Consider the following 25,518-nt stretch of genomic DNA (forward strand, 5'->3'; position numbering starts at 1 on the left):
AGGCCCTACATAGGTGCTTCAGCTAGCTCCAGAGAACTCTGGGTGTTTACTAACTGCCCTGTAGCGGGAACTGACTCTAGGAGCTCCTTACTCCAGTGCCATCTTGCTGGTTGTTTTCTTTTTTTTTTTTAAGGATTTATTTATTTATTTATTTCTCTCCCTTCCCCCCACCCCCCAGTTGTCTGCTCTCTGTGTCCATTCACTGTGTGTTCTTCTGTGACCACGTCTATCTTCATCAGCAGCACTGGGAATCTGTGTTTCTTTTTGGTACGTCATCTTGTGTCAGCTCTCCGTGTGTGTGGCACCATTCTTGAACAGGCTGCACTTTCTTTTGTGCTGGGCGGCTCTCCTTACGGGGCACACTCCATGCGCATGGGGCTCCCCTATGTGGGGGACACCCCTGCGTGGCATGGCACTCCTTGTACGCATCAGCACTGCACATGGGCCAGTTCCACAGGGGTCAAGGAGGCCTGGGGTTTGAACCGTGGACCTACCATGTGGTAGGCAGATGCCCTATCCATTGGGCCAAGTCTGCTTCCCTTTTTTTCTTCTTTTTTAATGTAAGCATTGAGGGCTATAAATTTCCCTCTCAGCACTGCCTTTGCTGCATCTCATGGTTTCTGATATGTTGTGTTCTCAATTTCATTCATCTTGAGATATTTATTGATTTCTTTTGAAATTTCTTCTTTGACCCACTGATTTTTTAAGAATGTGTTGTTTGTGAATTTTCCCTTTTTCCACTTTTTATTGATATCCAACTATATTCCATTATGATCAGAGGAAGTGCTTTCAATCTTGTTGAGTTTATTGAGATCTGCTTTGTGACTCAACATATGGTCTATCCTGGAGAAAGATCCATGAGCATTTGAAAAGAATGTATATCCTGCTGTTTTGGGGTGCAGTGTTCTGTATATGTCTATTAGGTTTAGTCCATTTATTGTATTGTTCAAGCTCTCTGATTCTTTATTGATCCTTTGCCTAGATGTTCTGTCCAATGCTGAGAGTGGTGTATTGAAGTCTCCAACTATTATTGTAGAGATGTCTATTTCTTCCTTCAGTTTTGCCAGTGTTTGCCTCATATATCTTGGGGCATCCTGGTTAGGTGTATATACATTTATGATTGTTATTTCTTCCTGGTGAATTGTTCCTTTTATTAATATATAATGTCCTTCCTTGTCTCTGATAACAGTTTAGCTTTTAAAGTCTACTTCATCCAATATAAGTATAGCTACTCAAACTTTCTGGTTCCTGCATGCATGGAATATCTTCTTCCAGCCTTTCACTTTCATTCTACTGGTATCTTGGGTCTAAGGTAAATCTCTTGTAGATGGCATATAGATGGCTCATATTTTTTTTATCCAGTCCACCAGTCTGTGTCTTTTGATTAGGGAGTTTAATCCATTAATATTCAATGTTATTACTGTAAAGGCTGTTCTTTTTTCACCCATTTTGACCTTTGGGTTTTACCTGTCATGTTTTATTTTCACCACTCTTTTTACACATTTAGTTACTTTTGTGGATATAATCTTCATTTCTAGACTCTCTGCCAAGCCTCTTTCTCTTGTCTTTTCTTTTCAGGCTGTAGAAGTCCCTTTAGCATTTCCTCTAAAACCAGTCTCTCTCTCTCCTCTCTCTCCTCTCTCTCTCTCTCTCTCTCTCTCTCTCTCTCTCTCTCTCTCTCTCTCTCTCTTTGAGGCACTGGGGCCAGGGATTGAACCTGAGACCTCATACATATGTAGGAAGCTGGTGCTTAACCATTGAGCCACATCACAAAGCCAGTCTCTTTCTTATAAACTCTCTCAGTTTCTGTTTTTCTGTCAATATTCTAAACTCACTTTCATTTTGAAAGATAACCTTGCCAGATGTAAGATTCTTGGTTGGCAGTTTTTCTCTTGTAGTGTCTTAAATATATCATACCAGTGCCTTCTTGTCTCCATGGTTTCTGATGAGAAATGGGCAGTTATTCTTATTCAGTATCCCTTATATGTTATCATTGCTTTTCTCTTGCTGCTCTCAGAATTCTCTTTGTCTTTGGTATTTGACATTCTGATTATTATGTGTCTCAGAGTCAGTCTGTTTGGATTTTTTCAGATGGGAGTACATCATGATTCTTGGACATGGATATCTATGTCCTTTAATAGGGTTTGGAAATTTTCTACCATTATTTCTTCAAATATTCTTTCTGCCCCTTTTTTCCTTCTCTTCTCCTTTCGGGACTCCCATGACATGCATGTTTGCATGTCTCTTGCCATCATTTACTTCCCGGAGACCCCTCAATTTTTTCCATCTTTTTCTTCATCTGTTCTTTTATATGTTTGCTTTTGGAGACCATGTTTTTAAGCTCACTACTCCTTCCTTCTGCCTCCTCAAATCTGTTGTTATTTTTAAGTTCAGTGTATTTTTAAGTTTATTTATTGCCTTTCATTCCCATACAATCTGCTGTTTTTCTATGTATGCATTGAATTTATCACATTGAATTTACTAAGGAGATTTGTTTAAACATCTATGATTAGTCATCTCACCTCCTTTATGTCATCTGGAGGCTTCTCCTGTTCCTTTTGCTGGGCCATATCTTCCTGTTTCTTGGTATGGTTTTTAATTTTTGTTGGTGTCTCGGCCTCTGGCTTACTAGCGGTATTCTGGGTGCAGTTTTCTCTTTAGTTTAGTACTATCTTGCCCTTTCTCCATTGTTGGTCATGTAGTAGCAGCCAAGGATGTAGTTCGTGCTGTAAGCTGTGGAGGCTGAATTTGCCTGCATGGCCCCAGGAACCAGTGAAACTTCTCCCAACTCTCTCCTCTGCCAGAGGTAGGGTCAGAGCAGCAGCCATGTGTAATAATCCAAATCGTGCAGGCCAGACTGTCTGTAGTTGCCCAGAGAGACTGATGACGCTTCATACCCCTTCCTCCCCTGCCTGGGGTAGGGATGGAGCTGCATGTGTGGGCAGCAATCTATGTTGTGTCGGTCCAAAATGACCGCAGTTGCCCAGGTAGACTGACGAAGTACCAGCCCCCTCCTCCCTACCAGCTGTAGGGATGGACCTCTGGAGTGCCCAACAATCTAATCTGTGTGACCTGAATGCTCCTGCCATTGCCCTGAGAGGCTGAGGGAGAACTGTTCCTTCTATCCTTTAGGGGGTAGAAATGGAACCACTAACACCCAACAGTTCAGTCCATGTAGGCCGAGAGTACCTCCCATGGCCCAGAGAGGCTGAGGAAATACCAGCCCCCTCCTATCCTATTGGGGCGTAGGGAGTGGAATCCACAGGTACCCACCAGTCCAGGCTGTGTGGGCCAAAAGAGCCTGCCATTGCCTGGAAAGGCTGAGGAAACACAGCTCCCCTCCTATCCTATCTGGGGACTGGGATGGAGCTACAGGAGTCCAACTATTCAGTCTATGTGGGCCAAAAGCACCTGCAGTTAACAGAGATGCTGGGGAAACACTGTCCCTCTCTTATCCTATTTGGGGTGGGGGTGGAGCTACAGGCACCCAACAGTTGAGTTTGTGCAGGCCAAAAGCACCTTCAGTTGCCCTGCCCTGAGAGGCTAAAGAAACACCAGCCCGTCCTATCCTATGGGAGTGTGGGGATGGAGCCCCAGGTGTCCGACTATTCAGTCTGTGCTGGCCAAAAGTGCCTGAAATTACCTGGAGTGGCTGGTGCAGGTCCCCCCAGCTTCTTCCCTGCTGGAGGTGGGGCTGGAGCTTAGGCTAGGGCTGCAGTCTGATCTTGGTGGAAAGAAGCCAGGCCCTATCATCCTTGTGATTTTCCATCAGCCTGGCTTCCCGTCATGCCAGGGGCAGAGTTACAATGGTGGCTACTGGCCTCTTTCTGTCTTGGACCGGTTCAACCTTTAGCTTTTCTTAGAATTATGCTTTAGCCAGCCCAATTTACTCATCAGTAGCTGAAGTCGGTAGTCAACTATCTCTTCTTCCCCTTTTTGGGGAAATGGAACTTCCAACTCCAGTCACGGAATAGCTCCTGAGGCGGCTCGTGCTGCCAGAGCAGGTTGGGCACTGGCCTCCACGGTGTGGAGGGCTCTGCTCACAAATCTTCTTTGCAGATGGGCTGTCTCCTTCTTCCATTTTTTTCAAGGATGTTGCAGGATGCTCTTCTGGTCTCCTTGGCCCCCAAACAAGTGCTCTAGATAGCTCTGGGTGATTACTAACTGCCCTGTAGCAGGAGCTGACTCTTGGAGCTCCTTACTCTGCTGCCATCTTGCCCCCATCAGCTTATGTTTTGAAAATATCATCTGCAACCCATCCATGAGATAAGCCAGACATTTAAAGTCTGACCACACTCTGCTGGCAAGGATGTGGTCATATAGGTACTTGTGGGTTGTAAACTGCTGTGACTACCTTGGAGAGCAGTTTTGCCATGTCTGGTAAAGTTGAGGGTGCACATACCCTTTGACTCAGTGATTTCACTCCCTGATGTCTGCCCTAGAGAAATTCTTAGATATTTGTAGATGTCCACTTTAGCACTGCCTGTAACAGTGAAAGTTTGGAGATGTTCATCCTTAAGAAAATGCAAAAAAAAATCGAGTGTGAATAATATGATGCAATGGTAAAAGTAAGTAAAATGAATGAAACAAGTGCAATGGTTCTCAACCTTTTTAAAAAATATATATTGTTTAGGAGGTACCTGGGTTTGAATTCAGGACCTCGTATATGGGAAGCAGGAGCTCAAATCACTGAGCTATACCTGTTCCCTGGTTATCAACCTTTTTCAGTCTGAAAGCATAATATAAAATTAATAAGGTAAGTTGGAGAATTATATATACAGTGATCATTCACTCAACAAATATTTATGGAGCACCTGCTAGGTGCCAGGCTCTGTCTAGCACTGGGGATACAGCAGTGAGCAAAGCAGACAAAACCCCCTAGGCTTGGGGAGCTTACATGCTGGCAGGGGGAGACAGGCAATAAGCAAAGAAGTGAAATATCCATTATATTGTATGGTGAGAGTGGCAGTGTGATTATGTAGGCACCTGTCTTTAGTTTTCAGCGCTCTTGTGTGAAGGTGATGATACCTGACGCACATTCCAGTTTCCTCTGTTGTTCCAAAAATAACTTTTGAGCTGTTTTGTTTTAAAGCCAGGATCCAAGCAAGGTTCATGCATTGCATAGTGTTGTTATATCTCTTTTAATCTAGCACAGTCCCTCCCTGTTTTTTGTTTTTGTTTTTTATAAAAGCCAAAGGGCAATTTCTCTGCTCCACCTAGAGCCATGGTGCGGGGGAGCCTCAACCTCCCCCACGTCCCACCCTGGATGGTTTGCTCACTCTATTGCTTTGCTTCTGTTCAGTGATCAAGAGTTATCTTTGTACCCAACACACATGAGCAAGAGAGCCCAGGATCTAGAAAGGCTTCAGGGCCAAGCCTGGTGAGGCAGGCTCTGTTCCTGCCCGAGTGGAGCACCACAATTCCCTGAGGCAAGCAGGGCAGGAGTTCTGCTTGGTGAAGGACGGGCCAGCAGTGGTGGCCCCTGAGGCAGCCTCAGGGGCCCTGAGCCCTGGGCCCTGAGCCTGCCAGCCAAGGAGGCTTGGACCATTTTGTGAACTTGAGTTTCCTCATCTGTCTGGGAAAGAGGCTGGTGACCATTAGATTTAAGGGGAGAAGGCAGGGCCAGTTCATTCATTCCTTTGTTCAGTGAGTATTCATGGAGCATCTATTGGGTGCCAAACCAGGTTTGGGGGATGAGATAATGAAGGACACATGGTCGCTGCCCTCACGGAGCTCCCAGGCTTATGGTGAAGCAGAAAAGTCAGATGCGGCAAGACCAGTGATGATGTCCTGGGTGCGGTGGCAACAGAGAGGCAGGTGTGACCCTCAGCCAGGAGGGATCATCTATGCTGGGACTCGGGGGAGCGTGGGAAGTAACCATGAGAAGGGAAAGAAGGGGGAAGTCCAGGCAGAGTCCACCTTGAGCAGCAGCCTGACAAGCTCAAGGAATTGAGAAACTGTTGTGTGGCTGAAGCTGAGAGGAAGGAGAAATAGGATGGGGTTGGTGGGCAGTGCCTAGTCACCCAGGCTCTGAGAAAGCTTGGAAGTAGGGAAGGATGAATTCAAGGTTGAGTCTGTTCATGTTTTCTTTTGTTCTGGTCAAAATTTTATTGACATATGCCACACAGAAAAATGCACATGTCATAAGAGTGCAGTGCAATGAGTTTTCACAGAGTTCCAGATTAAGGAACAGAACCTTGCCAGCCTCACACAAGCCCCTGCTAGTGCAGGGGCTCCCTTCAGGCATGACCCCTGCCGAGAATAACAGCCATCTGACCTTCACCTTCCTAGATTAGTTTTGCCTGGTCTTGACCTTGATATAAACAGAATCACATAGTGTGTGTTCTGTGGTGTTTAGCTTCTCTCACTAAACAGAAGGTCTATAAATTCCCCTGTGGTATTTCTTGCAGCTGTACTGCTCATCCCGGTTGCTGTAGAGTTTTCCATTGTGCGAATGGTGCTGACCATGGGCCTTGGGGCAGCTTCCTTGGCTTACTATAAATAGCACTGCTGTACACTTTCTTTTGGTGGACAGGTGCAACTTTGTGTCAGGAGTGGACTGACTGGGTCATGGGTTATGCATTGTTTCTGCTTTAATAGAAACTGCCAGACAGTTTTCCAAACTGTTTGCACCAGTTTATCCTCCCTGTCAGCATTCTGGTTTCTCCACTAGTGCTCAGAAATGCTGGGTTACAGTCTGAGCTCCTTGTCACTGTCCCCTGCCAGCTCCAGTACCCAGGGGCGCCCACCCCAGTTCTAGGCTTTAACCCACATCCCTCAGAAGCCAAAGCCAAAGGGCTAAAGTGGATTTGGGGAGTCTGACACCCTGCAGCGGAGGGCTCTGAGCCCCCTGGGGAGGTGGGAAGAGCTTGGCAGGGCTCCGAAAATCTCCCTGAGCACCTGTGAAGCAGAGAGGAGGTCACAGTTTGAGCGTGCCAGGGAGAGGATGTGGTGGAGGGCGCGTTTGTGCTGCGGATGACGGTGCCTGAGACCACGGGTCTGCTGCAGGAGGCAGGAAATGCATGCGCTAGCCACCTGGGGCCACAGAGCACGGGCTGGGCTCCCCGGGCCCCGGGCGGGGACGACATACCCCTCTCGCCCCATCACACCATTTCTCCTTCAAACATAGGAGACCAGGGCTGGCAGCATCGTGGGCTCTGGCTGCTGCAGAGGGAATAGAATCAGACATAAAGAAGGACGCCCCCCTGGGACATATGGGAATGGGCTCCGAGAACCGGGACAGGTGCCAACAGGGTGAACGCAGGCAATGGGCAGGGAGAGGCAGGGCTGCACCCAGCCCAGGGTGTAATACAGGGCCCCTGGGGCTGCCAGCCCATGGGGGGGGCCTCTGTCACAGCTGGTCAGCTATTTGTTTAGTCAACAAAATACCCATTCGCTCAGTCAACAAACCTTGAGATCAAGAGACCACCCACCACAGAGGGTGGAAAGGGTGGGGAGCAGAGGCAGCTCAGACCAGGCCCCAGGGCCACTGTGCGGCATGACAGTGGTCTGAAGGGCAATCCTGGCGTTCTGCAGTGCACAGCCCTGCCCAGCTGTACATGGTGGTCCCCTGGGAACTCACAGTCTAGGTGGAACAAAGGCTGGGGATGGGGGCAGGAGAGTGGTAATCAGGGCCCCCTGGAGCGTCTGCAGGGCGTCGGTTGCTCCTTCCTTTGGGAAGGATTGTCCTTCTGCAGGAGAAGGAAGTGAAAGGCTCAGAGGGCAGAGGAAACAGCAGGGGCAAAGGCCTGGAGGAGGAGGGAGCACCCAGGCTGTTCCAGGCCCAGACCACCAAAACTTGGTCGGGCCGGAGCCCAGCTCCAAGCCTGGACATGTGTCAGGCCCAGGGCTGCCGCTCCGGCTGGGAAGGGGGTGTGCTGAGAAAGAGGCAGGGCCCCTGGTTTGGGGGCGCAGCCGCAGAGCCTGCCCAGAGGAGCAGAGCTCAGCTGCAACTGGCCCTCCGCCCCCACCTGCCCCAGCTCAGCCCCCTCAGGGCTTCCTGGGCTTTCGGTCCATAGTCACTCAACCAAGATTTACTGAGCCCCCGCTCTGTGCTGTTTCAGTTCCTAGGAATAAAACAGTGAACAAGATAGACAAGGTCCTGGGGGGAGTTTGAGGGGGGAAACAAACAAGATACTATCGATGGTAAGAAGCTCTGAAGAGGAAATAAAACAGGGTGATGCTAAGCGGAGTAACTGGGTTGTGGGGTGGGGCTGGTCTGAGAAAACCATTTATGTCAAGGTGACAGTTAAGCAAGTCACAGGGGTGAGAATGAGCCTGGCCATGGGGAGAGCAGGAGGGCGGCAGGCAGGGGGCAGGAGCACTGAGGGGCAGTCGAGGCTCTCAAGCCAGGCCAGTGTGGAGCCAGGTGATGGGGGGAGGGAGACCTGAGAGGCAAGAAGGGGCTAGGACGGGCAGGGCCCTGTGAATGCACTACAGGGTTTGGACTTTTTTACCTAAGTGCACGGGAGGCTACCGAAGCAGAAGAGTGACGTGGTGTGAATTACAAAACAAAACAAAAGAGCCAGGAGGCTACTCCCACAGACCAGGCAAGATGGCAGTGGCTGGGGTTTTGGTAGGGAAAGTGGAGAGAATAGGTGCTCCCTACACATAATTGGGAGGTTTACGGATGGATTGGATGTAGGGAATGAGGGAAAACACAAAGCTAGGATGCTTCCCGGGCTTCAGGCCTTAGACCTTAGTGGTTGGTGGTGACATTTATGGCTGTGGGGAAGATGGGGAGAAGCAGGCTTGGGATGAATAAACCACAAGCCCTGTTTTAGATGTTTTACGCTTGAGAATGGGAAGTTAGTTATTGTACAAGTTTTCTGCTGCTGCTAGAACAGATTACCACAAACTTGAGGGTTAGAATAACATGAATTTATTATCCTACGATTCTGGAGGTCAGGAGTTCGAAATAGGTTTTCTGGGTTAAAATCAAGTGTCAGCAGGGCAGTGTTTCTTCTGAAGGCTCTAGAGGAGAATCCATTTCCTTGCCTTTTCCAGATTCTAGAGGCCCCCCACATTCCTTGGCTCGTGGCCTCCTCCATCTTCAAATCTCTCTCTTTTATAAGGATCCTTATCAAATTGATCACATTGGGCCCACCTGAATAATCCAGAATAATCTCCCCATCCCATGATTGTTAATTTAAGCACATCTGCAGCGTCCCTTTTGCCATGGGAGGTGACACACTCACAGGTTTCAGGGATTGGGATTCTGCCTGCCACAACTATGTCAGTCCAACATCTTATGGAGAGATGTGTGGCTCCGGAGGTAGAGGCAGGAATCTCAGTGTTTAAGGGTGTACTGAAGCTACAGGACCAAGGAGAGCGCCAGGGAGAGTGTGCTAATGAGGACGAGAAGGCCAGGGCACCAGGACTCCAGTCACGTTTAGAGGCTGGGCAGCAAAAGAGCCAGCAGAGTTGTCGGAGAAGGAACGATGAGAGGGGTAAGGGGAACCAAGAAGAAAGTGTTTCTAGGAGGAGGTGGTCACCTATGTCCAGGGCTGCTGAGAGGTTGAGGGAGATGAGGACAGAAAGCCATCCAATGGATTTGGCAAAATGGGTATCACTGGTGACCTTGACAAGAACTGTGTCAGCAGGTGGAAGTCAGCTTGGGGTGGGACGCACACACGTGGATGTGGACTTTATTGTCATCTGTAAACCATGCAGATATGTGAGTGATGTATTTCCTAATTTTAAAAATGTAGAGTGATGGGAGATGAGGAAGTGGAGGCAGTACCTCATTCCTGTCCCGGTCCTGTGCTTGCTGGTCTACCCCCCCCCCCCACCAGCCACATCATGACCTTTCAGAAGTATAGACATCATGAGCTTCCTCTTACTAAGTCTCCGTGGCTTCCTACCGCTCTCAGCATAAAGATCTTGGACTTGGTTTGCTGTTTCCAGACTGAGTCTCAGGTCCCTTCCTCACCATCCCCTACACATACCTCCCAGGATGGGGAGCTCACTTCCTGCTTCTGGGCAGCCCAGTCCTCTCTTGGCAGTGTCAACTGTGAGAGTGTTTGGGCTGACATTAACTCCTCTTCCATCTCCTCGGTTTAGTTGTGGCATGGGGGGCAGGAGTTTGCAGTTGGAACCACATCTCCTGAGGCTGCCATAATCAGGCTGAGGTGTCAGTCCCCCAACTCTGGTTCTGACTGACCTATAGGATAGGGGCATCTGCATGCTCTTTTCAGGAACTACCATCACTGAGGCCAGGTGGGGCAGACTCCCTGGGTAGCTACCAGGAAGTCGGTGCTGTCCCCAAAGAACCAACTGTGCTGCTAGTGGCTTCCTGGTTTCCCCCATTCCCACCCCCACAAGAGAGCAGAGAGAACTCATTTACCGCCAACACCACCCCCACCTCTGTCAGGAGTTTGGGAGGGCAGACAGAGAGGGGTTGCATTTAACCGTTTCCTGCCTGGAGCTGTGTAGAGGTCGAGTTGAGCAAATGCCTCCCCACAATGCGTAGTCTGCAGCCCTGCTGGGAGTCTGCCTGCCTTTCCAGGTCAGGGCCTTCTCCTGGCCAGGCAGGGTGATGTGAGCCTATGAGCCTGGAGTGGGAAGACTGTGCCTAGGCAGGCAGGGAGGAGAAGTGGATCAACAGCCAGCTCAGCTCCGCTGTCCCTACCCTCCCACACAGGCTCTTGGTCACTAGCCATAGGACCAGTAGGACAACAGGACCCGTGCATCGATGCTCCCTCAGCCAGGATGAGATCCACTGTCGACCAGTAGGTAAGTCAGCCCAACTCCAGGAGATACTCCCCAGGACTGCCTTTCTAGGAATCCCGCTCATCCCAGCTCAAATGCAGCCGCACCTAATGCAGTATAGTCCACCGCCGGACTCCACACCACCCCTGGCAATCCAGCCCAGCTGAATGCCCAGTCCCACCTCAACCCAGTCGTGATCCCCAGCCCACCTTTCCCAACCCAATCCTAACAACAAAACTGATACCTGAAAGCCACTGAATGTTCATCCAGTGTCCAACACTTGCTAGGTGCTTTATCCTCTTTGAATACTCACAACCATACCGTTTTACAGAAGAGAAGGCCGAAGTTCAGAGAAGTTGAGTCCTTTGGTTCTGGTATGACTGAAGTCACAGAACTAGTGTTGGTGGCTTTACAGATGCAAACCCAAATTTGCCTGGCTCCAGAACCCAACCTATGCCAACACAACCCATCACACCTCCATGGAACCCAACCCTCCCTGTCCCCGTCCCTGGCCATCATATTGTCTAGCATGAGGTCTGGCATATATCAGGCACTCAGCGAATACCATTCAAACGAATGACAAATGAAACTAATTCATTCATTAACCCAACTCTACCCATCCTACCCAGTCTGACTCAAGCCACACATTTACTGACCACCACTCAGCTGAGTAAAGTGGAATCCTTGTCTCTGTGAGGGCCACTGAGTTCAACAAAATTCAGTCTCTGCACTGGAAGAGTACACAGTCTGGCAAGTCACCAAGTGGCATTGTGGCTCAAAAATAAGATAGTGTCCCGAAGCCCACAGTGCTGGATGAAGGACTGTCCCTTCTGCCCCTGGGGTTGTGGGGCAGCAGGATTTCCCAGAGGAAGCACTTTGCAGCTGGAGGGCTCATTGGGTTTGCACAGCCAGTCCCTCAGGCCCTTGCACATGTCTCTGGGGCCCCCCACCCCCAGGTAGTGCTCCTCCACCTGCCGGCCTAGACCAGAAGCCGGGAGGACTAGCACCAGGTCTCGGTCATTTCTGGATCCCCATCGCCCTCTGGCACAGGGCTGCATGCTGAGCAAACACCAAGGAGCATTTGTCAAAAGAGTCCCTGGGGACAGGCACCCTGGGTGTGTCCAGGCCTGTCCTTGAAGGCTCCCACCCAGCTTCTAGAGGTTGCTCTCATTGGCCAGTGTTTCCCCACTGGGCCCTGACCAAGGTGGCCGTGTACCCTCTGACCTTGGCTCCCGGAAGCCCTCCCTTCTCATCTGAGTTTAACTATTTCAGAGCATGTCCCTGTCTCAAAGGGAAGGCACCGGGGAGTGACAGTTGTCCGGAGCCACCATGGTGTTTTGGTGAGTGTGCAAGGGGTGGGGGGATGGAGGGTCTCAGGGGAGCTGGCTCTGACCCTCGAGCTCGACCCTGGTGTTGACTATGGCAGTCCTGACTGGCGTGTGGTCTCCCTGGTGCTAGCCTCAGGCCTGACCACTGCTCTGACCCCTATGCTGATCTGGGTACTCTGTGTGACCCTGACCTCAGCTCTGACCCCAGCACTGACCCCTACCCTCATGAGGGGTGACAAAGCTGTTCCTGTGTCCCCTGGCTGCTTCAGGCACTGAGTACTGGGATGGGGTGATGGTGTGGCTGTAGCTAGGGGGCCTGCAGGGACACATTTTTCCACTCCCCTTCCCACCCTGGCCCCCAGATCTGCATTCAAATGACAGCCCGGCAGTCCCACAGCCTCACCTCAGAACTCACAGGCACCTGCAGTCTACTGACCCCAGACTTCCGTCTCCAGGCCCAATTCAACTTCTCTGACATTGGTAAGGATTGGACGTTCACTGGCCTTGGCCAGCTCTACAGAGATCTTCTCAGGTCCCCAAGGAGAGGTGCCAGCCCACGGCAGAGGCTGAGGGGCACAGCAGCCCGGTGAGGGACAAGGCAGGTCCCAGCCGCCCCCCGGGAAAGGAATCAGGACAGAGTCAAGAGTGGGCTTGCCTAAATCAAACAAAAATAAAAAAAGAGCAATGACAACAAAACACACATGCACAAAAGAGTGGGTTTGCCTAGATGTGAACAAGGGGCCTTTCTAGATCTGATTTTTTCCATGTATATTTCTTAAAGAAAAGCGCCTGGATCCAGGTGAACACATGGATGCTGGAGACTGCTCCAGGAACAAAAAACGTAGTACGGAGGAGGATGAGAACACAGCCAGGCACCGCCGGGCCCTGGAGGAGGAGGAGGAGGAAGAGGAGGAGGAAGCTGGTGAGCAGAGGCAGATCTGAGTTGCTCCCAGAGGGCAGACCTCCAGGCTGGCAACCTCCAGGGGTGAGGTGTGCCTAGGACAGGTAGAGGGGGAGCAATGGCTGAATTCCACAGCCCTGGCCAGTCCTGGCTCATCCCACTCCATCTTACAGATAGGGAAACTAAGGCCCAGAAAACAGGAGTGATGGGAGTGATTTGCACAGCAGATCAGAGTCTGAGCCTGCATTAGCGCACTCTTTCTGCCTTTGAGACAAAAGCTTCATTCTGGGAAACTTCACTGACTTCCTCCCTGAAATGAGCCCTAGGGGCTTGACTGGGGGCATGTGCCCTGCAGGGCAGGACATGCTGCCCTCACTCCTGCCCACTCCTGACCTGCTCCCTGTGTGGTCCAGGCACCGAGATCGCCATCATCCTGGATGGTTCAGGAAGCATTGACCCCCCAGACTTCCAGAGAGCCAAAGATTTCATCTCCAACATGATGAAGAACTTTTATGAGAAGTGCTTTGAGGTGAGCTTCCCTGAGAGCTGGTCTCACATACTCCGTTATCTAGTGCTGTGTAACAGTCAAAACTTAGTGGCTTAAAACCACCACCATTTTTTTTGCTCACAATTCTGTGGGTCAGCTGTTTGGGCTGGACTCAGCTGGGTGGTTCTTCTGCTCGTCTTGTCTGGGATTATGCTGCAACTGTGGGCTTTTGGTAGCTTGACCAGGACTGACTGGCCTCAGATGGCCTCGCTCACTTGTCTGGCAGTTGGTGCTGGCTGTTAGCTGGACCACATATCTCCAGCAGGCCAGGCCAACTTTTTCATGGCAGCAACATTCCAAGAGGGCAAGACCCACTGTGCAAACACATTCAAGTCTCTGATTACATCACATTTGCTGATGTTCCATTGGCCAACAGAAGTCATATGGCCAATCCCAGCATCAGTGTGGAAGGGGACTACACAGGGAGATGCATTTAATTCATTGGGGTCCATTACTATCACATCCTCCTCCAGCTTACTTGCTGAGATTTTCTCAGCATCTTTCTTAGTATCTCCTCCTGCCCTGGGACAAGGTGGAATCAGTGGATTCTTCCACTGCTTCCAGGGGAAGCCAGCCAAGGGGCAGGAGCAGCTTTGGGCATGGTGGCTCTGCCAAGCTCTTCTCCACCTCAGCCTCTCCTTTCCAGTGCCGCTTTGCCCTAGTCCAATACGGGCAAGTGATCCAGACTGAGTTTGACCTTCTTGACAGCCAGGATGTGATGGCCTCCCTTGCCAAAGTCCAGAACATCACTCAGGTGATGGATGTCACCAGGACTGCCTCAGCCATGCAGCATGTCCTGTGAGTATGAGGGCAGTGGGAATTAGCTGAGCACCTCCAGGGTGTGGCTCTGGCCCTGCCCAGAGGCTCCAGACATCATGTCTGGAGAAGGCTCTGGACTGAACCATAAAGAGGACGGATCAGGCCCTAGCTCTTTCGAGGCTAAGAATGGACATGCGGTCTTCTAGTCCAACCTTGGCTGACAGGGTGTTCTCCAAAAACTCTTCCAAAAACTTCCTATTGTGAAAGGCAACATTGCACAGTGCTTACAGGAAGCAAATAGCTCCAGTTTGTACCTGTGTGACCTTGGTCAAGTTGCCTAACCTCTCTGTGCTTCAATTTCCTCACTTTTAAAATGAAAATAATAACAGTACTTGCCTCATAGGATTTTGTGAGGATTATGGTTAAAATATGTACAGTGCCTGGCACATAATAAGTGCTATGTAAGTATTAGCCATTGTCAATCATAACACTGCTACTTTTGCACACACAAAGAAGGAGTAGGCTCAAGTGCTGTCCAGCACCTTTTTACTGGGAGCAGGTGGGGAGCCAGAACATCTGTGTTGCGGCCCCACCTCTGCTCAGCGCATTGTGTGATGTGGGGCATCCTCATCCCTCTTTGTTCCCCATTTGGGAGGGCTCTTTAATCCCCCCAATTCTAAAACAGGTCAGTGAATGCAGTCTCCCCCGGGCTCAGCCGTCCATCCAGTGTGCCCTTCTTCATTTACTCTCCCCTACTTAGAGACAACATCTTCACGCCAAGTCGTGGTTCCAGAAAAAATGCACTGAAGGTCATGGTGGTGCTCACTGATGGGGACATATTCCGTGACCCCCTCAACCTCACGACTGTCATCAGCTCCCCAAAGATGCAAGGTGTTGAGCGCTTTGCCATCGGGGTAAGAGCCAGGAGCTGGGGGAAGTGCCACCTGACCCCACACAGCCTGGGATGGGGGGTGGGGGGACCCAGCAGTCCTGAGGAAGGCTTCTGGTTTTCCATCACCCTCTGTAAAGAGTGCACCCAAACCTTGCTCTAGCCACAAAAACACACCTCAACTTCTCTTCTCCTGGTACCCATGGCCTGTGCCCCCTGGGTCGTCCCATAGACGGTTCCTTTCCCAGGAGAGCCACAGCTCACTTGCTGAGCAGTGGTGGGAGCCCACAGAGCTGGGCCTTGGAGGACAGAAAGGAGTGGCTCGCTGGGGGCACAGGGGAGGTGGGAAAGACTTTGCAGGCAGAGGTGAGAAGGAGCCTGGTGTTTTCAGGAAAAACCATGTAGTTTGGGAAAGCTGGAGGGTACGTGGGTGAGAACAGGGAGCAAGGAAGGAGGGAGATGGGTGACAGAGGGTGCTGAAGGCCAAACCAAGGGGCTCAGCCCTCTCCCTGGGCCTGGAGAGCCCCCAGGGCCCGAGGTTTCAGGGGAGCAAGCCCACATGGCACTGGCCCACTGACCCTGGGCCTCTGTGCAGGTTGGAAGTGCGTTTGAGAAGGAGAAGACTGACAAAGAGCTGAAGCTGATTGCCTCGGACCCAGACGAGACCCATGCCTTCAAGGTGACCAACTACACGGCGCTGGATGGGCTGCTGAGCAAGCTGCAGCAGAGCATCATTCACATGGAAGGTGGGGGCTCCAGGCCCGGCAGGCCCGAGCCCTGCTTCTGCCCTACCTCCAGGTGGCACCCCGAGCAACATCCTTCCCCTCTCTGAGCCTCAGTTTCTCCATCTCTAAAAAAACAATAACACCTCCAGTCCCTCCTTACTCTGAACTGGTCCTGGAGAACCAAGAATGACTGGGGTGTAGTTCCTGCTCCCAGGGGCTCACCGACGAGGAAACCAGGGCCCAGAAGGATGGAGTGAACTACCCAGTCCTATGCAGCCAGCAGTTCCCAAAGCGTGGGCCAGACCCAGGAGGAGCCCGGCGCTCTTGCCATCACAGCCTGGGAGCAGGGCCAGGCCAATAAACCATCCCCCTTCCCTCCCCCTTCCCCCCACTGCTACCTCCCCCCCTCCCCCGCCCCAGCGACCTCCCTATGCTTCTTGGCTTCCAGGCACGGTGGGAGAGGCCCTTCACTACCAGATGGCACAGGTTGGGTTCAGCGCCCAGATCCTGGACAAGGTACGTGGTAGACTTGGTCCCAGGCTCTCTCATGGAGGGGGGCAGGAGGGGCCTGCCAGAGGACGGGCCCCAGTGACACCTGGGGCCGGGGGCTCCTGGCTCACAGTGCAGGGCTCTGCATCCCATGGTGATGACCCTGAAGCACCTCCTGGGTGCTTCATTTTAGGACAAAGGGAAACACTTGTGCTTGCTTGTCCTTCTCTGAACCTTGGAGACAGATGGAATAATGGTCATAGTTATTACAGAAAGTCGTTTTGTCCTGTGTGCTCAGGGATGGAGTAATTCCTATTAATACAGACCAGGAGACAGGATCTGGCCTGGAGGCTTGCTTACTTTTCCCCCTGACGGACTGTTCTCCTTAGCTGGGAAGAAACACTGGCTTGATGGGCTGGGGCGGGTGGGCTTGCCCGGGGGAAGGGCAGTTAGCGCCTTCACTCAACACCGTGCCAGGCCGAGGACAGTGCCGGGACAACCCTCTTGCTCACCCAGGCTTTTACTTTCTGCTCGTGATCCGGGCCCCTGGCGGGCTTCTGCTCTGGGGCATGCAGAGCACTGGAGGCGCAGGAACGGGGCATCCCGGGCAGGACCGGCACAGGGCCGCCGGCACACCCCTTCTCCCGCAAGGCTCGCGGGCCCCGGCGTCCCCCGGCTCAGACGGGCCTCCACATGTGTCCCCTGCAGGGGCAGGTGCTGCTCGGCGCCGTGGGGGCCTTCGACTGGTCGGGGGGCGCGCTGCTCTACGACCCCCACAGCTGCTGCAGCCGCTTCCTGAACCAGACGGCGGACGCGGAGGCTGCGCAGTACAGCTACCTGGGTGAGGGCAGGGCCAGCGTAGGTCCCGGCCGGGAATTACCATCTCCACCAGGGGTCCCGGGGCGGCGGCGTCCCCATTACGAACGGTGGCACGTGCGCCCCCAGCTCTCACCTTGGTGCGCACCTCCTGCGTGCATGACCGTGGGTGGTGATTGTGGGTGTTTTTAGCGTGCGCCCCGCATTGGCCAATGTGGGGGTGGGATCCCTGCCTTGGGGCTGATTTTTAGGGTGAGCAGCGTCATGCGTCCCGTTTGGCTCGCCTCCCCCGGCCACGGCAAAGGGCCGGCTGCGAAGGTGGGGAGCCTGGGGACGGCCGGTGGCGCCCCCGTGCGCGGCAGCATCGACCTTCCTCTCCCCGCGCAGGTTACACGGTGGCCGTGCTGCACAAGGCCTCGGGCAGGACCTTTGTGGCGGGGGCTCCACGGCACAGGCGGTGGGGGACCGTGTTTGCCATCCAGGAGGGCAGGGAGGCCAACTTCGTTCCAGTGCTGGAGGGAGTGCAGGTACCCTTCTCATGCTAGCCTGGGGCTCCTGAGGCCGGGGTGGGGTGGGGGGTGGGGCGGGGGTGTGGGGGTGTGGGGGTGTGGCACACAGTGGACAGCACTCAGGCAGCACCCCGGTCTCCCCCAGCTCTGCACGTCTGATTCCCAGGTGGTTTCTCTATTGTGGGGCATGGAAGGCTCACCCACTGCACTGCCTCTCTCTGGAACGACCCAAACTTGGTGGTCCAGGAAGAGCAGCAGCAGGGGTCTGGCTTCCTGTGGGGGTGGCAGAGGGCCCCCCCAGCCCTCCCAGGAAGCTGAGCTTCTCCTGTGCTGCAGGTGGGGTCCTATTTTGGCTCTGAGTTGTGCCCTGTGGACATCAACATGGATGGGACCACAGACCTCTTGCTGGTAGCTGCGCCGTTTTACCATGTTCAAGGAGAAGAAGGCAGAGTCTACGTGTACCGCTTGAATGAAAAGGTGGGGGAGTCTTCAGTTTCACCAGCTTGTGAGGCTCTGGGCACTCAGCCTGGCGCGAAGGCCGTGGAAACTGGGAATTCGCTGTCCCGTAGGGTAATGATGGGAGGGAGGTGTGTCTATGGAGTAGTAGCTCTGCTCCCCCACTTTCCTCATCCAAGGGCATCCCTTAGAGCTGCACAGGTGACAAAGCCCATTTTGTTCAGACTCTCACTTGTTTCTCACAATAACTATGGGAGGTAGCTGTCACCTCCACTTGACATCTCCAATGAGATGAGGACGCTGACTTGCTCAAGTTTACATAACAAGCGTGTGGTGGAGCCACGACCAGAACCCAGGCCTTCCACCTGCCAGTCCAGTGCCCCTAATGGCGGGAGCAGAGGAGCAGGCCCTGGGTCCTGAACTGCAAAGCTGGAGGGTCCCAGCCTCACCATGGGCTCACTGTGTGACCTCGGGAAGGTCCTCTTCTGAGCCTTGGAGAATCAGAATCAACGAGCCTGGGGAACCTGCTTCCTGGTGTGGTCATGGGGTAGGTGCTCTGTGCCCCTCTTCTGAGGTCTCAGCTGCCTGTTTCCTTTACAGAGTGATTCCTTCTCCTTGGCACACACGCTGAATGGGCTCCCTGGGTTCACCTATGCCCGGTTTGGTTTTGCCATGGCGGCAGTGGGAGATATCAGTCAGGATAAGCTCACAGATGTGGCCATCGGGGCCCCCCCTGGAGGGTTTTGGGACAGACGATGGCGACAGCTTCGGCAGCGTGTACATCTACAATGGACGCCGGGATGGCCTCTCCGCCAGCCACTCGCAGGTGACCCATGGGGCTTCACAGTGCCCACCTCTCCCTTGCCTCTATTCTGGGGCTCTGGCCTCCCCCCAGCTGTGATGGCTGAGCCCCGACTCAGGCCTACCACTAAGTGTAGTGGAAGCCTCGGGGGGCTGCGAGTGCCCAGTGAAGGAGAGAAATCCCGCGCCTGTGGAGGTGCCAGGCCAGCACCTCCCCCCGACCCTTCTGGTGAGGGCAGGGGGAGGCTGTGGTGATGTCCACCTACCCCTTGCCCTGTAACTCCCTCCTTCTTTGGTATTTCTGACTGTGGACATGCCTTGGGTCCCTCCTTCCTCTCTTTCCCTCCCTTCTCTGGCTCCTGCCCCCCACCCAACCCCTTCATGCCTTAACTCTCATCCCCAGGGCTCCACAGCCAGTCACTCAACACCACATCTTTTGTGGGTGCCTTCCCCCACCTCCAGCTCCTGCTTCCCTTCAGACTTCAGCCCTGTATGCCTGGCTGCCTCCTGAGCACCTCCACCTGGGTGGCTGCAGGCAGCTCATGCTCACCCTGCCCAGCAGGAAGCACCCCCTGCCCCCGAGGCCCGCTGCTCACCCTGCCATCACCCAGACCTCCGGCCTCTTGCTCACCCTGCACGGCGTGTCAGCCCCCAGGACCTGAGTCTCCCATCCAGCTCGCTGCCAAGTCCAGCCCCTCCTCTCCGAGCCTGCCATGCTCCCACGTGGGCCTTGTGGTCTCTCCCCCAGACTCCCGCCTCCTCCAGCCCCCACTGTGGGTTGCTGGTCGCATTTCTAAAATTCAGTTCTGATTATGTCCCTTCTTCAAAAAAGCCTTTGATGCCACACCCTTCCCCCCACCGCAGGTCCCACCCTGGTCCCACATGAAGCTGCATCATATCCAGATCTCCTTGTCCTCTGTCCCCTGCGCTCGCCCCTGGCTGCTTCCTCTGAGGACCCTGCTTTCCTCACTCTGGCCTTTCTGCCAGGAGTGCCCACCCTCCTCTCTGCCTGTAACTCCTACCTGCCTCTGGGAAGCCTTGCCCTTCTCTTTCCTCTTGCTAGATTGAGGGCTCCTGGGGTGGGGACTGCGCCTCATCGTGCCAATCTGAACAGGACTGAAGTTTCTTTCCCTCCCTCTTTCCCCCTCCGCCCCACCCCACTCCCACCCCCACCCCATGTTTCTCCCCACACAGCGGATCAGAGCCTCAGCAGTGGCCCCAGGACTCCACTACTTCGGCACATCCCTAGACGGTGGCTTTGACTTCAGTGGCGACGGCCTTGCCGACATCACCGTGGGCACACTGGGCCGAGCGGCTGTGCTCCGGTAGGCGTCTGCCCCGCCTTCCGGAGTGCCAGGCCCCGGCCTCACTTGTTGCCTGATGGGGGTGGGGTAAGCGCAGTGGCTGAGGGCACGGGCTCCAGAGTCTGCCCGTCTGGGTTAGAACCTCAGCTCTCACCTAACTGTGTGCCCTTGGGCAGTTTATTTTACTTTTGTAAGTCCCAATTTCCTCATCTATAAATGAAAATAATAATAGCACGTATCTCAACAGGATTAAATGAGGAGCTGTGTGCAAAGTACTTAGCATCAGTGTTGGTGATGTTGATGATGATGAATTTCAGAGCTTCTGCGATGAATTATCAAAATGAATTACTGAGTCCCATGGCTATAAATAGTTACTATAAACATGCCAGTGGACCCCTCTGCCTTGTCCTCCACTCAGCTCCAGACTTCGCTGTCTACTCAACACCCTCTTGGCTGTTGCTCCCAGGCCTCTCCAAGTTAACATGTCTAAAATGGAGCTCTCTTCTCACGCACCCTTCTTTTCTCAACTTCCCCTCTCCCAGTCTTCCCATCTCAGCAAATGGCACCACCATCCACCCAAAGGTTCAGGGCAAAACCCTAGGAGTCACCCTGGATTCCTCTTTTTCCTGCCTCAGGCACCCCAACAGTTTTCTTGACTCTGCTTCTAAATATCTCTAAATTCATCCCCTTCTGTCCATCTCTCCTGTTACTTTGCAGTATTAGACATCATCATCTTTCACCTGGACCACTGCCAGGAATTTTCCCTATTTCCACTTCCTCTGGTCTACTCTCCAAACAGCAACCAGAGCAGAGCGATCCCTTCACTCTGCTGTTTAAAATCCCCCAGTGGCTCCTTCTTGGAGTAAAAGCTGCAGAGCCTACGTCACTCCTCCATTTCCATCTCCTGTTTTTTTTTTTTTTTAAAGGAATGAGGCTCTTTTTTTTTTTTCTTTTTAAATTTATTTCTCTCCCTTCCCCCCCCCCACCCTGGTTGTCTGTTCTCTGTGTCTGTTTTGCTGGGTCTTCTTTGTCCGCTTCTGTTGTTGTCAGCGGCACGGGAATCTGTGTTTCTTTTGTTGCGTCATCTTGTTGTGTCAGCTTTCCATGTGCGGCGCCATTCCTGGGCAGGCTGCACTTTCTTTCGCGCTGGGTGGCTCTGCTTACGGGGCACACTCCTTGCGCATGGGGCTCCCCTACGCGGGGGGCACCCCTGCGTGGCAGGGCACTCCTTGTGTGCATCAGCACTGCGCGTGGGCCAGCTCCACATGGGTCAAGTAGGCCGGGGTTCGAACTGTGGACCTCTCATATGGTATGCGGATGCCCTAACCACTGGGCCAAGTCTGCCGCCTCCATCTCCTGTTAATACCCTCTCTCTTATTAATTATGCTCCGGTCATGCTGACCTTTTTTTTCCCCAAATGAACCAGGCTCATTCCTGCCACAGGCCCTTGGCACTAGTTCTTTCTGCCTGGGATTCTTTTCCCCCAGATCTTCACCTGGTTGACTCTTTCTTGTTAACAGGTCCCAACTTATATGCCCCTTGTCAGTGAAGCCTTCCCTGACCACCCAGTCTAAGTAGCCCCCAGCCTCTGTTACCTTATCCTGCCTTATTTTTATCTTAGCATTACCACTACAATATTTTCCTTTCCCTCCTCCTCTTCTTCCTCCTTCTTATTTTCCTGCAGTCTGCTTTCCTACTAGAGAAGGTTATGAGGACCCAGAACCAATATCACTTAACATATTGGAGATGTTAAAAAAAAAACTCATCAAATGAAGGAAGGCATCAGCCGAGCACTGACTGAGAAGCCCTCTGGTCACTTCTCATCGTCCTATTTGCTGTTGTTTTAGCTCAAGACCTGTGGTTCACTTGATGGTGTCCATGACCTTCACTCCCGGGGCACTGCCCATTGGCTTCAGCAACAGCGTGAACGTGCACGTGTGCTTTGAAATTGGCTCTGCCACCCCAACCGCTGAGTCAGGTAATGGGCAGCCTAGCTGACCTGCTGCAGGGTTGTGGTCTCCCCCGGTTGGGTTATATAAGAGGAAGAGAAAGAGGACTGTGTGGGTGTGGGTTTACATGGGGCGTTGGCGTGAAGTCCCTGGTCTTGAAATCCTTCTATTAGCGCTAAGCGCTAAGCTGTGTTAGGGTCAGTGAACTAGGAGCTGCCCAGGAAAGGGTGGCCTGATGTTGAGTCCACATGCTGAAGGGGTTTATCTGACCTTATTGGGAAGAGGGGAATTGGGTCCCGTCCTCAGGATTCAAGGGTTGACTTTCTGAAAGAAGGAAGAGATTCAGAAAAAGGGGCGAAACGCCATCTCCCTGAAGGTATGCCCTCGTGTGTGCCCGTGTGTGTGCAAGGGCTCCTGGGAAGCACCTAGCCAAAGAAGGGGCCCAAGGGTCTGGGGTCCTAGCTGGACACTCTCTTTCCTCCTCTCTTCTTTGGATCGTCCTGTCTTCTGTTCTTCCCCTTCCTCTTTCTCTCGGATTTATATTCTCTCTCTACCTCAACTCCCCGTGTCTCCCTCCACATGCCCTTATCTAAGGCTCATTGGGGACTGCTTCCCGAGGCAGAGGGTGGGCCTGGCTTTCATGGCCCAGCTAATTCCTGGCGACTCAAGAACTCCCCTCCAGATTAATTCCTTCGCAATGGTCCCCAAGAGTTAATCTCTCCGTGCTGATCCCTGAGATGTCTCTGCTGCTCGTGGCTCAGAGAGCCCTCTCCCAGTGAGGGGTGGTGGTGGTGATGGTGGTGTGCTGGGGGGTGCTTTGCCTCAGAAGTAGGGCGTTCTTGAATCTGGGGGTAGAAAATGACAGGCTGAGCCATCCCAGCAGACAAGCTACAATATTAGGGCACAGTGCCTGGGTGACTGTGTGACATTGGGCAGGTGTCTTTTCTTCTCTGGGGCCAATCTGTGTTCTGAACAGTAAGGGAGTTGGCCCAGGTCATCTCTGCTGTCCTTGGGTTTTGCTCTGTGTTTTCTCTCTCCATTGCCTGTATTTCCTCTTCGTTTTCTTCTCCAGCGCCAGCCTCCTCTCTGAACCTCCCTCCATAAGGAAGGCGGCCTCAGCCTTGGGAATGTGCTGGTCTGGGTTTGGGGCTGATGCCCTGAGGGTTCCTAGCTAGGGGCCAGAAGACCATGAGAAAAAGCCTGTGAAATGAGGAAGGAACTTGGAAGTCCGCCCCAGAGAAGTGTCTGCATGGGAATATCGTTCAGGAGGAGCTCGGAAGGTTCCTCAGGGAGGCTGGGGGACCCTCTGTCTGGGGCTTACCCATCCCAGCCTCATCAGGAAGGTCTTCATCTCCAGGCCTCAGAGAGACATCTCTCAACTTCACATTGGACGTGGATGTGGAGAAGCAGAGGAAAAGGCTACAGTGTTCAGACGGGAAAGGTTGTCTCAGCCACTTTAGGGAGTGGAGCAGTGACTCGCGTCTTTGTGAGGATCTCTTGCTCATCCCCACAGAGGGAGAGGTAAGTGGAGGCCTTTAGAAGAGGGTTCTGTGTCCTTGAGAGAAGATTCGAGGTACTTGCAGTGAAGGATACAGACCCCTGCTTACAAATAAGGCAGTGAAGGTAATGATAATAGATCTAGAACCCTAATGGTTTAGGAAATGGAGGCAATTCTTCTAGAAAACCAAATTTTAAAAACCTGAAACTGAACTCTATATCTCTGAGCTTCCTAGAAACCTGGACAAAAAGGGAAATGCTCTCATTGCTGACATTTTACTTGGTAATAAATGAGGAAGAATGGTCGTCCCTCTCCAATGTTATCTAACCTCACTGACAATAACTGTGTGGCTGAGGGGCCTTATAGGGGTTACTGTCAGAAAAGGAACAAATTCAAGGTAGAAGTGACAGGTTTTATCTTTCAGAAAGATTTACTCCTGGCAAAGGCACCCAAAAACATGAAAAAATGTATTTGTCCAGACTCAGAGCCTGACAGGACCTAGAACTTTGGACCTCTCTGAATTATTTATTCCAAAAAACAAACTCAAGAATTATGGTTCTGACTTACATTTGTTCCCAAGATGATTGTTAATTCGATTAGGAATTTTTCTCGCCATTTCATAGCCTTCTTTAAATAAAAGCCCGACTGTAATTTTCCACCAGGGATTCATACTCACTTATGTTCATGTACTCAAAACTCTTATGGCAGAAAGGCTTGTTTAAACACAGAATGGCAAATGGAAGCAGAACACGTGAGTTTACAGTTCTGCCTGGGTCACAGTACAAGCCTCAAGAGGTGTGACCGCCTCATCTCCAAGTTTTACCTCCATGCTCCTTTAGAAGCACATGCTGCTTTGTAAAGCCCAGACATGACCATGTCTCTTCCCTTCAGTGGCTCCCATTTGCCCTCCAAACGAAGTCCAAGCCAGTTCTTAACTCCTGATGGCCTGTGCTTCCCTTGCGATTGCAGTGGGACTGTGAGAAGTTATGAGTTGCAAGGCCACACAGGGGCCAATCAAGGAAGATTTTTCAAAAGCTCTTAGTGGCTTCGTCAAAGAAAGTTTCCTTTCAGCCTGGCTGATCTGGAAGATGCTTAGGACTTCCAACTCATCGCTTTCATTGTTTATTTCTTATTATGACTACATCAAAGTTAAAAACATTCTCCTTGTCATCTACTCCTCCATGCCCAACTTGAACTCTGCTTTCCTTGACCCGGCAGCTCTGTCAGGAGGACTGCTTCTCCAACATCAGCATCCAAGTCAACTACCAACTGTATACCCCCGACGGCCACAGAGACCGTCCCCACCCCATCCTGGACAACTACACTAAGCCCTCTGCCACCTTCCAGGTAACTCTCCCAAGACTAGGACCCTCCTAGGAGCCATCCCCCAGAAAGGACCTGCTCCCCTGACTTCAAAGAGGGTTAGAGTTGGGAGGAACTTACAAAGCAACCCCAGCAAAAGCGAACAGGGTAAAACCACCGTGCAAATGGGGAAATTGAGCCCCTGAGAGGGTTAACTTGCCCAGGGCCTCGTGGTGGGTAACTCAGGTCTCCAAATCACCCCCAGGGTCAATTCCTTCATGTTCACAAAAAGTGCTTGTTCAGATTTAATGAAGCACATAAATGAGTGTGTCCCGGGGCCCTCACTTGGGAAGGGTCTTGTTTTTGGGGTGGGGGAGAGTGCTTACTGGCGCCCTCCTGTCCTGTGCTGCAGAGGATACCCCTTGGTGTACTTGCCCACCAGGCCTACACAGGGCCTTCAGACTAAATGTCTGGCCCCACCAAACCTGCCCCCTAACCTTTCCTCCTAATGCCCATTGGTGCAGCTAAGACCTGC

General features: G+C 52.4%; 1 protein-coding gene across 1 annotated transcript in view; it reads left to right on the plus strand.

Moving 5' to 3' along the window:
- The window catches only part of ITGAE (integrin subunit alpha E), an 83,159-nt gene that overhangs the window by 30,750 nt on the left and 26,891 nt on the right, over positions 1 to 25,518 (plus strand). The window contains 18 exon segments of the mRNA XM_058283749.2: positions 10,643 to 10,734; positions 11,983 to 12,050; positions 12,401 to 12,518; positions 12,820 to 12,960; positions 13,353 to 13,468; positions 14,133 to 14,284; positions 15,006 to 15,159; positions 15,730 to 15,880; positions 16,308 to 16,375; positions 17,057 to 17,189; positions 17,552 to 17,691; positions 18,010 to 18,150; positions 18,730 to 18,858; positions 18,860 to 18,955; positions 20,125 to 20,255; positions 22,082 to 22,212; positions 23,541 to 23,704; positions 24,900 to 25,028. Coding sequence (XP_058139732.1) covers positions 10,643 to 10,734; positions 11,983 to 12,050; positions 12,401 to 12,518; positions 12,820 to 12,960; positions 13,353 to 13,468; positions 14,133 to 14,284; positions 15,006 to 15,159; positions 15,730 to 15,880; positions 16,308 to 16,375; positions 17,057 to 17,189; positions 17,552 to 17,691; positions 18,010 to 18,150; positions 18,730 to 18,858; positions 18,860 to 18,955; positions 20,125 to 20,255; positions 22,082 to 22,212; positions 23,541 to 23,704; positions 24,900 to 25,028 — 2,254 coding nt within the window.

This window comes from Dasypus novemcinctus, chromosome 21 (assembly GCF_030445035.2).
Source record: "Dasypus novemcinctus isolate mDasNov1 chromosome 21, mDasNov1.1.hap2, whole genome shotgun sequence".
NCBI lineage: Eukaryota > Metazoa > Chordata > Mammalia > Cingulata > Dasypodidae > Dasypus > Dasypus novemcinctus.